The sequence below is a fragment of the Phascolarctos cinereus genome, unplaced genomic scaffold (genome assembly GCF_003287225.1).
Source record: "Phascolarctos cinereus isolate Bilbo 61053 unplaced genomic scaffold, phaCin_HiC Scaffold_2;HRSCAF=192, whole genome shotgun sequence".
Taxonomy (NCBI): domain Eukaryota; kingdom Metazoa; phylum Chordata; class Mammalia; order Diprotodontia; family Phascolarctidae; genus Phascolarctos; species Phascolarctos cinereus.
Window position 1 is genome coordinate 257,883,720 of NW_027555625.1, and position 14,457 is coordinate 257,898,176.

General features: G+C 38.6%; 1 protein-coding gene across 2 annotated transcripts in view; it reads right to left on the reverse strand.

The window, feature by feature from the left end:
* Positions 1-14,091, reverse strand: part of QSOX2 (quiescin sulfhydryl oxidase 2) — a 67,393-nt gene extending 53,302 nt beyond the window's left edge. For both annotated transcript variants that reach the window (XM_020981880.2, XM_020981879.2), the window contains exon 1: positions 13,503-14,091. In XM_020981880.2, the coding sequence (XP_020837539.1) occupies positions 13,503-13,797 (295 nt within the window). In that variant the 5' untranslated portion in view covers positions 13,798-14,091. The remainder of the gene's footprint in view (positions 1-13,502) is intronic.
* Between the last annotated feature and the right edge of the window lie 366 nt (positions 14,092-14,457).

Below are 14,457 nucleotides of genomic sequence, written 5' to 3' on the forward strand. Positions count from 1 at the left end.
GGCAGGGACAGAAAGTGCCCAGAAGGGATAGCCTATAATGGATTTCTTGAAAGCTTTGACTGCATGAAGGATACAGAGAAAAGAAAAAGATCAGATGATTATAGAAGTCATGAATCGGAGAATGAGGATCTAGAGTAAACAGAAAGTGAAAACCGATAAGGAAGAGAGTAAGATAATCCCTTTTGGAAAGACGCAAAAAACTTAAAGTTTAAAAAAACTAATAAATAGGACTAACTGAAGAAGTGAGAATGAGGAATTCACTTGACTGAGAGGAAAAAAAGAAGGGAAAGAAATATATAACCAGATAAAAGTTGGAGAGAGGAACTAATAAACAAAACCTTAATGAAGTAACTAAGGAGAGGAAAGAATCAAGGATGAGGGGAAGACAGCCATGGGAACTGGGCCACCTTAAACAAAGACTAAAGTAACTGAAGGAACATAATACTGTGTTTACAACAAAAAAAAGGAGAAAAATCATAACTTGAAAAAAAAGTTTTAGAGACTAATGGAGGAAAATATAAATCTAACTCATAACTTTAAATGTGAATGGATTAAACAACCTAACAAAAAAAAGGAAACAGATTTGATAAGAAAACAAAACCCCACAATCTGTTGTTTCCAAGAAACACATTTAAAAAACAAAGACATACACAAAATAAAACTGAGGTGATAGAAAAAAAATTACTATTCATCAAGTGAATTCAAAAAACAGGAGCTGCTATCATGCTATCAAACAAAGCAAAAACAAGTATTCAAAAAATAAAGAAGAAAATTATATTATGCTGAAAGGAATTCTAGGAAACAAACCAATATCTGTAATAAACTTATACACTCCAAATGCCTTAGTATCCAAATTCATAAAAGTATCATTTGAGTTTCAAAAAGACACAGAGAATAACATAGTTGGTGACAGGAGATTTCAATATTGCTGCTCTATCAGTTTTGTATATATCAAATAGAAAGACAAATAAAAGGTCAAATATGGAACTGAACAAATTTCTTGAGAAAATAGCATTAAAAGACTTGTGGCATCTTCTAAATGGAACAACAAAAGGATATACATATTTCTCTGTACCACAAGAAACTTTTACAAAAACTGACACAGAGATATTGCAAACAAATATAAAATGACAGAAACAATCAATATATCTTCTACAGGCCCATAATGCAATATGAACAGGAATTGGTTCTGGGACCACAAACACAAGCTACTGACCCAAATGGAGACTTCACAATGAAATCTTAAATAATGAGTGGGTCAAAGAACAAAACATAGAAACAATAACTATGTAAAAGAAAATTATAATGATGAAACCATATACCAAAATTTCTAGGATATAGCTGATGTAATCCTCCAGGGGAAAATAATATCCTTATAATCATGTATTACCAAATAGAAAAAGAGAGAATTAATGAACTGAGTATCAATTTTTTTAAATTAGAAAATCAACAAATAAACCTAAAACAAGCACAAAAGAGGAGATATTAAAAATTAAAGAGGAAACTGATGATTTGGAAAAAATAAAATTGATAAAAACAAAAAGCTGGTTCTTTGAAAAGACTAATAAAATTTATAAATCCTTAGCTAATCTGATTAAAAGGGAGAGAGCAAAAAATCAAATTAATAAAATACCAAATGAGCAAAATAAAATCACAGCAAAACCAAAAGAAATAAAAACAATCAGAACATACTGTGCACAAAAGTAACAGAATACCTTCAAAAATAGAAACTACTTAAACTATCAGAAGACCTGACAGAGATCTTAAATAACCTGATCCCAGAAAAGGAACTAGAACTAGCTGTAAAGGAACTACCAAAGAAAAAAACTCCTGGTTCCAATGGATTCATAGCAGAATTCTACCAAACTTTTAAAGAACAGTTAGTACCAATTTTTCACAAACCCCAAACTGAGAAAGAAAGAACCCTACTAGAATCCTCTTATGAAACAATATAGTCCTGAAACCTAAACCTGGGAAAGATAAAACACAGTAAGAAAACTTTGGCCAATTTCATTAATAAACACTGATTCAAAAGTTTTAAACAAAATCCTATCAAACTACAGTGATCTCTCCAAGGAAATCATTCATTATGATCACTTGAGATTTATACCAAGATTGAAAGGATAGTTCAACATTGGGGAAATAATCAACATTAATTAATCATATTAAAAACCAAAATATCCAAAACCACATGATCATCTCAATGGATACAGAAAAAGCCTTTGACAAAGTACAACATTCTTATGCTAAAAACCTTACAAAGTATAGGCATAGGCAAAGTATAGGCATTTAAAAATATCATAAAAAGCATCTAACTAAAACTAAAAGCAAGTATAATATACAATTGGGACACATGAGAACCTTTTCCAAAAAATGTAGGATGCCTACTCTTTCCACTATTATTTGATACAGTTCTGAAAATGCTAGCAATAGCAATAAATCAAGAGAAAGGAATTAAAGGAATCAAGATAGGTGAAGAGAAGCTAAAATCATGCTGGTTTGATGATGATATATAATGTTTTACTTGGAAACCTCCAGGGAACAGTAAAGATACTAACTGAGACAAAGCTTCAGCAAAGTTGTAGGCTACAAAATAAATTCTCAAAAATGAACAGCATTGATTCATGCCTACCCAAGTGTGTGACTCTTGTCCATAGCCTCCCAAACGTTGACTACAGAAGGCTTGCCTAACATGCTGAGCATTTTTCCTTACATTGAAAGGATTCTAGTGGAACATTCTTCCACCTATCATTTCCCATTGTCAATACGAGACCTTCAATTCCTTGAAAAAGTCTTTTATTCCTGTTCTGCTTTAGAATTCCTTGTTGGTTCCATGTACCCTGCTTGTACCCACCATGTACCTCTTCAATGTCCTTTGTATAGTACTCATTTTTTAAATTTTTTAGAGGTAGTTATGTTCTATGTCTCACTTCCATATATCTACAGATCCTTCATATTAAGTAAATGATTGATAATTATTTTTTTAAAAAAGAATAGCATAAAAAAGAACCAATAACAGGGTAATCTCATTTAAAATAAACAAATACATAAAATATCTGGAGACAGCACTAAAGATACTTTGGAACATAGCTTAAGTGAACCCTAGTGAGTTGGGAAATTTAAGTACACCTTTGAAAAGAGTCATGATACCAACATATTTTTAAGTTTACAGGTGAAGAAGTTATGGCACAGATACTATATTCCTAGGAATAAATATTGGTGACGTTGAATTAACTGAATCTTAGAGTTTAAGGGACTTTCTTAAGAGCAGGCCACTTAGCCTAGGAGTTCTTAACCTGGGTTCTATGAATTTGTTTTTAAAAATATCTGATAATTATATTTTGATATTAGTTTCCTTTGTAATTCTATGTAGTTTATTTTATGCATTTGAAAACATTATTTTGAAGAGAGGTCCACAGACTTTACCAGACTGCCAAAGGAGTCCGTGACACAAAAAAAGTTAAGAACTTCTGATAAAGTCCAATCTGTATCAGAATCAGCTCCGTAACATTCCCATCAATTGGTTGTTCATCCTTGGCTTGAGGATTTCCAGTGAGAGAGAATCCATTTCTCTCCCACTCCCCATTTGGATAGCATTAATTGTTCTTAAGTTTTCTTTAACCCAAACTTACATATTCCTAACTGCAATTTCTACCCACTATACCTAATTGTGCCCTCTAGAGCCAAGTCTAATTCAATGACTTTCAATAATGATCATGTTAGAAATATCAGGAGAAAAAAAGCCACAGATTTAGAGCTGGAAGGAAATGTAAGAGATCATCTACTATAACCCTCTCATTTTACAGGACATCAAGGTCCAGAGAAGTTAATTGACTTGCCAAGTCATATAGGCAGCATGTAAGAGAAGTATGATTTGAATCCAGGTCATCTGAATCCAGATCCAGTATTCTTCCCACTCTTTTGCTGTCTCCCCAAACCCTGATAACTAACAATTAAGATCAACAACCAAAGCCATCTATAGTCATATGAAAAAATGCTCTAAATCATTATTGATTAGAGAAATGCAAATCAAAACAACTCTGAGGTACCACATCACAACTATCAGATTATGTAACATGACAAAACAGGACAGTGATAAATGTTGGAGAGGATGTGGGAAAACTGGAATGCTAATACATTGTTGGTGGAGTTGTGAAATGATCCAACCATTTTGGAGAACAATTTGGAACTATGCCCAAAGGGCTATAAAAATGTGCATACCCTTTGATCCAGCAATAGCACTTCTAGGGCTATATCCCAAAGAGATCAAACAAATGGGAAAAGGACCCACATGTACAAAAATATTCATAGCAGCTCTTTTTGTGGTGGCAAAGAATTGGAAATTGAGAGGATGCCCATCAATTGTGGAATGGCTGAGCAAGTTGTGGTATATGAATGTAATGGAATACTATTGTTCTATAAGAAATGATGAACAGGCTGACTTCAGAAAAACCTGGGAAGACTTATATGGTCTGATGCTGAGTGAAGTGAGCAGAACCCAGAGGACTTTGTATATAATAGCAGCCACATTATGCAATGACGAAGAATGTTAAACTGAACCCTTCTCAGCATTACGAGGCTCTAAGACATCTCCAGAGGCCTCGGGATGGAAAATGCTGTCCACATCCAAAGAAAGAACTATGGAAGTAGAACCACTCTCACTTATTTTTACCTTAAGTTGAATTTTGTTTCATCTTTCTGATGGTTCCTCCTATTGGTTTTAATTTTTACTTACAACTTCACTAATGTGAAAATATGTTTAATGGGTATGTAAATGTAAAGCCTATGTCAGATTGTGCGCCGTCTTGGGGAGGGTGGGGGGGGAGAAAAAGGGAGTAAAAATTTTCAACTCAAAAGCATATGGAAAAAAAATTTTAAAAAAATTTAAATAAAAAAAAATTAAAAAAAAAAAGATCAACAACCCCTGGATCCTCTTGTAATGCAGAGGCTACTTCTCCCAAGTTTCATGTTTGTAGTGAAGACTGAGCCTCCTCTCTGGCTGAGACTCTTGGTTGATCTCTACTCTTTTTACCCTTTTCCTGAACATCTCTGAGCTCCATTACATAACAAGCCTCAACATCTTCAGATATTGAATAGATGGAAAGTATCATGGTGGAATAAAAAGAGCTCTGGAGTGGTAGTCAAGATAACCAGGTTTTAGTACCCGCTTGATTGCTTTGGACAAATCTTTTCACCTCTCTTGGTCCAAGATCTTTTTTATAAAACGGTAAGGACTAATTGACTGTTAAGTTTCTGATCAGCTCTAGGATTCTATTCCACAGGATGCTTGCAACAAGTTGAGAGAATAACAACAGCAGTAGCAGCAGCAGCAGCAGCAACAGCAGGTGGCATTTATCTAGCGCTTTGAGGTCTCCAAAGCATTTATTTGTATTATCTTATTAGATCCTCACAACAACCCTGTGAGGCAAATGCTTTAATTATCTTCATTTTACAAATGAGGAAACTGGTCACACAACCAGTAACTGAGGCAGGATTTGAACTCAGTCTTCCTGACTTCAAGTCCAGCAGTCTTATCAACTACACCAACACAAAAATATATTTTATGAAGCTTTAGAAGGTACTAATAACATCCCATAAATTTCCTATGTTCTTTTTTATCTAATAATAAAGTATGCCAATCGGGCTCCTGTGACTATTGACTCAGGCTGCTTCCCTAACTCCATAAACAGCTATTATTTCAAGGACTTTCAATATTCCTTAAGTCAATCCCTCTCTCTCTCTCTCCCTTCCCCCCCCTTCCTCCCTCCCCTACTCAGATACAAAGGAGGTAATATGTCTATATGAACTAAATAAAAGAATTATCTTAATTCATATAGACTTTTTTTAATATTAAAAGTTCACATAAACGTGAAGCAGCATTCAAGTAGCAGTGAGATGTGTGACAGGGCTAACTTAGCATGTACTTATATTGCCCACAACATCAATCATCTTCTCTGCCCTTTTTTTTCTTTCTTTTCTCCCCATTCCTTAAGTTCATTTTTTCCTTAGTAGGCTCCCTCTTTTTCTCCTCCATTCATTTAACTATTTGCCCAGCACTGTGCAAGCACTATATAACATACAAGAAAATAAATAGACACTCTCTACCATTTGGAGTTCATGATGTAGTTGGTAAATAATTCAACAACTTCACTTCAACAAACCTTTATTAGGCACCAACTGTATGTGCCGCTGTGTGCTAAGTAGGATGGGACAGAAAATGCAAAAATGAATAAGATATAGTTACAGCACATATGGAGCTTATAGTACGGGGAATATAACTAAAAACAAATAACTAATACAAAACATAACATAAATGCATAAGAGGTATCCAAATAAAATGTGATGTGAGGGCTGAAGAAATATTTTTATAAGTTTTCATGTAATATTTGTATAGAATAAGACAGTTTTAAAAAAGTCAAACAATTAATTACAGTTCAAGATATGTCCCACTATACAAAGTATGTGACTGAATGTTAAATCAATCAACCAGCCAACAAGTAAATATTTATTAAGTTCCCACTATGTGGCAAGCACAGTGCTAGGCATAAGGGATATAAAAATAAAAAGAAACAATTCCTCCACCCCCCACTCCCCACCCTGCTCAAATCCTATGGGGGAGCAGTGAGAAAACAAATATACAGCTAAGTAAACAGAAAAAATATACAAAATAAATATAAAATATATTGAAGGGCCTCATAGGAGACAAAACGTGAAATGAACATTAAAGGGAAGATAGAGAATCTAAGAAGCAGAGATGAGGAGGGAGTGTATTCTAAGCCTGTGGCAGTTTGCACAAAGTATAAACAGCAAGTATGTCAGCTTGGCCAGAACAGAAAGTACACAAGGAGGAATATGGTCTACCAGTCTGGAAAGAAAGGTTAGACCTATATTGTGAAGGGCTTTAAGTGCCAGAGGAGTTTGTACTTGATCTAGAGATAACAGGGAGCCTCTAATGCTTCCTGAGCAGTAAGGTCAGACTTGCAAGTTAGGAATGTCACTTTGTCATTTGTGTGGACCATGGACTGGAAAGAAAAGAGTAGAGGCTGACATACCAATTAGAAGGCTATTGCTATGGTATAGGAAAGAGGTAATGAGGGCCTAAATAGGGTGGTGACAGAGTCAAGGGGAAAAAACAAATACAAGAGATGTTGTAGAATCAACAACACAAGTCAACTGATTAGATCTGGACTGCATCCTGAGAATGAAGAATCAAGAATGACTCCAAATATGTACACAGTTAACAACAATATTGCAACAATAACCAAGTGCGAAAGACTAGCTACTATCAATACAATGATCCACAATAATTCCAAAGGACTCATCACGAAGAATATAGCCCACCTCCACAGAAAGAATTGATGAACTATGTAAGTGCAGAATGAAACATATTTTTTCACTTTATTTTTCTTGCTTCCCCCCACCCCACCACACAATATGGCTAATGTGGAAATGTTTTGCATGACTTTATATGTAGAATAGTTATGTATTTCTTACCTTCTCGGTGGGGGGGAGGGAGTGGAGAAAGAGAGAATTTAGAACTGAAAAAATTTTTTTAATGATTTCAAGTTTGTGAATGTGGATGAGTTTCAAAAGGATAATAGTTCTCTCCAGAGAAACAGGGAAGTTGAAAAGCATTGATAAAGACAATGAGTTCTGTTTTAGACATGTTGATTTTGAGATTTCTATGGACCACCCCTTAGGTAGAAATATCAAGAAGGCAGCTGGAAATGCAGGACTGGGGCTCAAGAATAAATTGAGGGCTAGATATATGGATCTGAGAGGGATCTGCACAGAGATAATCACAGTTGAACATACAGAAGTTGATGAGATCACTAAGAGAGAGAAGGGCTAGTACAAAGCCTTGAATTAAAGCCACATGGGTAATATCCCACTGAGACAAAGGAGACCAAGGAGCAGCATCAAGACAGGTTAAGCAAACCAAGGGGGAGAGAGAAGCATCATGAAAACCCAGAAAAGAGAGAATGATCAAGAAATATCGAATGCTGGAAAGAGGTCAAGAAGGATGAAAAATGAGAAAAGGGTTTGGCATTTAAGAGATCACTGGTAACCTTGGGGAAATCACAGAATCTCAGAGTTGGAAGGAAACTCAGAGGTCATCCAGTTCAAATCATACCAGAAAGAAATTGCTACTATAAAATAAGATAAGAGACCATCCAAACTCTGCTTAAAGTCCTCCAATAAGGGGAAACCCATAGCATCTTGAGAGATGCCACTTCTGGAGAACTCTAATCGTTAGAAATATTTTTTTCAGGGCATCAAGCACATATCTGCCTTTTTGCATCTTCTACCTATCATTCTAGATCTACTTTCTGAGGCCAAACAAAACAAGTATAATTCCTCTTCCATACTTTAAGCCTTTTCAATACTTGAAGACAGCTGTTACAGTTTCTTTGAGTCTTCCCCAAGATAAATATTCCCAGGTCCTTCAACCAATCTTCACTTGACATGAACTCGCCCTTTACAATCCTATCTGCCTTCACCTGGACATTTTCCAGCTTATCGACACTTTTCTGAACCTCTGACACCAAGAACTGAATACAATACTCCAGGTGTGGAATGATTAATGCAGAGTAAGAAGAACTACCACTTCTTTATTCCTAGAAACTATGCTTTTCTTAACCGTTAATTTTTTTTTGTTGGCACATTATGCTGCTCAGTTAATTTTAGATATGCTGTCTAACCATGCCTCTTCCAACACCCTGTACTTATGCAATTGATTTTTTTTTAACGTAAGTGTAAGGCTATATGTATTCCTACTGAATTTTATCTTATTGGATTTAGCTCAAAGCTCTAACCTGACTTAGACCACAGTCCAATATGTTAGCTATCCTTCCCAGCTTTAGGAAGTCTTCAGACTCTGTGTGTGTGTGTGTGTGTGTGTGTGTGTGTGTGTGTGTGTGTGTGTGTGTGTATTATATGTATCCTTTATATAAGTCAATAATAAAAATATTAAACAGCACGGGGTTGAGCACAGATATCTGAGGACCTCCTGCCATCCTGACACTGAGCCATTAACCACTATCATTTGAGTAAAGGAATTCAGCCAGTTCTGAATCCATCTAATTTTATTATCCTCTAGTCCACCACATCTTTGAATCTTTTTCAGTTTCAGGCTAGTGACAAGTTTCTTTGCCAGACTGCAAAGGGTTGAGAAATTAGTGAGGGAAGAGTAAACATAGATTAAATGAACCTTTCAGTTTCTCTAGTACTAGTTCCCCTTTCCATACATACTTATTCCTCTCTTCAACTCCATCTCATTCATCCCCGACTCTCTCTTGCATTTATTTCCATTTCCTCTTCTCCTTCCCCATTAATTTTTCCTCCACTGATCCTCCCACCCAGTATTCAAGTCAAACTAATCCGACTACTGCCTCCCTGAAATCTTCTGATTATCAGAGGCAAAAAAATGGAAAAACAAGGAGGAAAAAGGAGAGTATTACATAAGAATGACAAAAGTGCTATTCTGTCTATGGCTACACTGACTGATAATGCTGGATCCTTGCCATTTTCACAAAACAATTTCACAAATTTCAATTTCACAAATATTTATTAAGCACCAACATGGGGGGGGGGAGGGTGGCTGGTACAATGCTAGGCCCATGGCAACAAAAAGACAAAAACAATTCCTGCTTCAAAATTTATATTCTGTATGGGAGAGAGGGAGAAGTGATACAATAAATACACCAAAGGCAATTTAAGGAGGAGAAAGCTTTAGTAACTTGGGGGGGGGGAGATGGAGAGAATCTTAAGGATATCCAGAAGAGGTGGTACCAAAACTGAGCTGAGCTAAAGGAAGATTCTAGGATTTGAGATGGGGGGGGAGAGAGGAAGCATTCCAAGAATGGGGAAGGTCTGTGAAAATGCAATGAAATTAAGGGGACAAGGCAGAATGAGATTGGGGAATATCTAGTGGTTCACTCTGGCTAGAAAGTAAAGATTGTGAAAGGGATTAATGTGAAATAAAGCTGGGAAAGTTATGTTGAAGCCAGATTATGGAAGGATTTAAAAACCAGACACTAGAGATTTTTTATCCTAAAGGCAGTAAGGAGCCACTGAAAGTTTTTAAGCAGAAGAATAACATAATTAGGCTTCTATCTTGGGAAGGTTATTTTGAAAGCTTTGTAGAGGATGGGTTCACTGAAATACTCAATTTATTGAAACTCTCACTGGAAATTTTATTTTCAATATGCCAGACAGGTAGCAGTAGGTAATATCTATTTAATATGATATTCATTCTTTTCCCCTTCCTCTTCCACAGCAGTCGGATCCCCATTACAAATTAAGCATGCATTGCAAATTGAGTTAGCCACTACGGCTCCAAGCCAAATGGTCTACAAAGAATAGAGTATGTTTTGTTTTCCCAAGTACTCAAAGCTGACAGGAATAAACCTTATCAAAATAAATACTGGGAAAAGCCTTGCCTATAGTACACAGCAGACGTTTTGTTAGCTTAGTCTACCTCCATCTTAAAAAGTACTATTTTCACTAAGCTTGAAAAGTAAAGAAAAGACAAAGAAATTTCAATCCAGAGCTGTAGAAAAACTATTAAGGGGTCTAATAAATCGTCCATAAAAGACTCAACCAGTAAAATGCAAAGAGCACTGGTTTTGGAGTCATAAGACCTGGATTCAAATCCTAACTCTGTCATTTACTACCACTGTGTCCTTGGGTAAATTACTTCTCTCTGGGTCTCAATTGCTCACTTGTAAAATAAGAGGGTTGGACTAGGATGTAGTCTAAGGTCCCTTCCAATAAATCTCTCAGTCTATGAGTCATGATTGGAAAAAAGTGTTTTTGCACTGTGCAGACTCAATTCCAAAATTTTTTAAGTCACAGTTCTAATAGCTCTCATTTTACTGAGGATATAAAATTATATAAACAAAAGTAAAAATGCAAATAAAAAGGACAAAGTGTTCAACCCACATCAGAGTTCTCAAAAAACCTGAGATCTATTAAATTTCATGCTCTGTATTTCTTAATGAGAATATTCAAAAGAAATGCAAATCAAACAAGACATACACTCTCTCTCCCCAGAAAACTGGGATTCTGTAAAACACAGCCTACAAATCTAAAAACTAGCATATTGTTTTTAATAGTGAAGAAGCAGGGTGTAATAGGAAAAGTACTTAACTTGGCAATATGGCATTGTGGATAAGTTGCTATTCTTGAAGACAAGAAATTCTGGCTCAAATCCCACCTCAAGATACATACTCGTTTGGTGACCCTGGTTAAGTCACTTAACCTCTCTTGGCCTGGGTTCTTCATCTATAAAATGAGAGGATTGCACTGGACAGCTTCTAGGATCTGGTCCAGTTCAAAGTCTATGATCCAATGATCCCTAAGGTTGAGTCCTCTGCTCTTTAACAAAAGAACCTGTTTAATAAATAAAAGAGGCCCCTTTCTGGGCCTCAGTTTCCTTCACTGTAATAGGAGGGGTTGAATCAAATTATCTTTAAGGTGCTCTTCCAGCTCAGACAATTCAAGTGCCAAATAAAACAGGAGAGCCAACCCCTACCTCAAGGACCATACAAGGCTTGCTAGAACAAGCCTATTTTGCAATTATTTTAGCTTATTCATTTATACTTTTGTAATCTAAAGAAGCCAGAACTATATCAGTTACAAAACCCAATTCCCTATATTATTATTAGTCCTTTTGACCCTCAGGGTGACCCTTAAAAGAGTAAGATCTCTGTCTACAACATTCTTATCTTGGTCACAATTAATAATGTATTATAAAGAACTTCAAGATGACTAAAACAGATAAAATGATCCTTTGCAAGAAAAAAAGTACAAAAGTCCTTTCATGGATTAAAATAAACCCAAACAGTTCTTGCTTAGCAGAGGTTAAAGGGAAAAGGAAAAAAGAAAGCACCAATTTGTTAAGTCTCTTGCCTATGGAGGTATATAATTAGAGGTAAGTTCAACACTCACAAAACAACCCCGGCCAAACCTCACTCAATCTGAAGAAAGAGCTCCTTCTTCAGATGAATTTAAATACAGTTTTAAAAAACGGTGACTTTTACCGAAGCTTTTGCCATCTGCTTCCCCTAGTTTAAAAAGAAAACATTTAATCTGTCAGTTTGAGCTAGCTTTGAGAGCCAGATTTGTAAAATGGTAAAGGAAAGGAGCAAAAAGTAAAAGGGGGATATTATTCAAGAGATCCAAAAGGCCATCAAAATGTTAAAACAAACCAGTGAAATAATCAACACAGAAGATGTGTGGAAAGGCATGAATGTTTTCACAAGAGACGGCATGGACCTCCCAAAGAGAGGTTTTAAAGATCTCTTATCATCCGTTTAGTATATAAATCAACTCCCTGTCATACTTCCTCCAACCCCAAAATCTGGGTATTTGGGTTTATGAATTGAGGTTTGTGGATTTGATTTTGCACTTAATACTATCATATCAAGAAGTCTATCAAATGGCTATATTCTCAATGTAGAGGTCTGGGGTAGCTGAGAAGAGAAGGAATTTCAGAGCTGAGATAAGTAGTTTGTTGAAAGGATCAGATGGACCCATAAGTAAAGATTGTGGTGAGAAGTTCCAGGCTGGAAGATGCTAAGAAACGGGAATGAAGTGACTGGGAATGTTATGGTACAAAAAGGCTGGAAATGTCTGTAATCAGGAAAGGATCCTGAAAGTTTCAGATCACCTGGAATGGGAAGTGAGGACTTGGCAACACGTGGCTCAACGATACATATAGTAAACTACTTGGAACAAGGGACTTAGAAAAGATTCCAGTATGGGGGGGAGGGCTGGAGGAGGTTCCAGATACTTCAAACTAGAGATTTTAGGGCGACAGGGAGAGATGATAGAGTAATTCCTATGATGAGACTGTAAGCAAGAGGACTTCTTATTATGGTCATGGATCCTAGTAGTACAATGCAGGGGTTGGGACCACCTCAGACCTCACAGATAACAGCCAGAAGGGCCCTAGTAGTTAAAATGAGGCAATGTAGAGGACAGGGGTGGGGGTGTGGGCGGAAGGAGTTCGGAGAGCGGGTAGGGGCGATGTGAGAGATCTCTCTGGAAGGTTGAAGCTTTATCCTGGGACGTTTTCTAGGCTTGTCTCCTGACAGTCTCAATACACGGACGAAGAAGGGTAGTTAGGAGCAGTAAACGATGAGGGGGATCACCTTGTGGTTAGGCTTCTTCGTCACACCTCGAACCTGGTAGGCATAATGAGGTGTCCTCAGGGTCCCTAGAAGGGAGACATCTGAGGGCAGGGGTGATGGGATGTCCGTATGTGGGGTTTCTCTGCTGGGATAGGGCCAGGAGTTGGGGTGGCGTGGGAAGGTCGACATCTGCGATGCCAGGCGTGCATCTGGGAATCTCCCCGTCTGCCTCGGTCTCAAGCCGGGTTCCAACCCTGGGTCTGGAGGTGACGCATTGGGGTGCGGGTGGGGGTCGGTCTGAGAGGGGAGGGAGGGAAGAAAGGGAGTGCCGCGTCCGGCCCCGCCGCGCCTGCGCGCCCCGCTCACCTCGCACGTCGCGCGCCAGGGCCCGCCACACGGGCGCGTAGTGAATGCAGTGGCCGCACCACGAAGAGTAAAACTGCACCAGCCACGCGGCCGAGCTGTTGCCCGTGGCCGCGCGCACGCTCCCGGCGTCCAGCGCCCACACGGCGTCCGCGCCGCCGGCGTTGTACAGCCGAGCTCCGGCAGCTCTGACCCCGGAACCCACCGAGGCGAGTAGCAGCATCCAGATTAGCGGCGGCAGCGACCACCTGCGGGGCCCTCCGCCGGAGCCCCAGCCCCAGCGCCCCGCCGCCGCCATCTTGGACGCGCCCGTGGGGGGGCGTTGACCCTTCACCCTGGCAACCGCCGTCACGTGCGCCGCCGTCCGCCTTGGCTATGGAGCTCTTTTAGCAACGCTTGGACCCCTGTCTCTCCAGTCCTCGTAGACGGGATCGCTGGATCGCTCTTTGCTCGGCCCGGAGGGAGTCCAGCTTTGTCACGATACCGCCAAGTCTAGATCGGAAGGGGAGGGAGAGGGGGAGGAGGTTGTACTTTCCCGACTCGGAGGCTAGTTTTGTTTTCTGGTTTTGCTCATTTCCTCCCTCCTCCCCTTTTCTCTTCTCTCACCCGCAACACTTTCCAAAACCGGAACTCGGCGACATGTTGGGATAGGTGGCCAGCTTCTCCTATGGTTTGGGAGGGGGGTGCGCTGTCAGATGACCTTAGAGCAGTCGTTAAATCGCTTTCATTATCCCACTGCATCTTCTGTCACTGAAATGAAATTGCAGCCCAGATAACTGGCATCTTAAGGGAGCCATTTCCCCGTTCCAGGCCTCAGTTTCCCCATTTGTCACTTAAGAGGTTAGGGCCAGAGAGGACTCTAAGGCTCCTTCAGTTTTATAACTCGTATTATGCACCATGGGTAGAGTGACTTTTTTGATGCCTGAGGACTGGCCATAAGGCATAATGGCTGAACTGG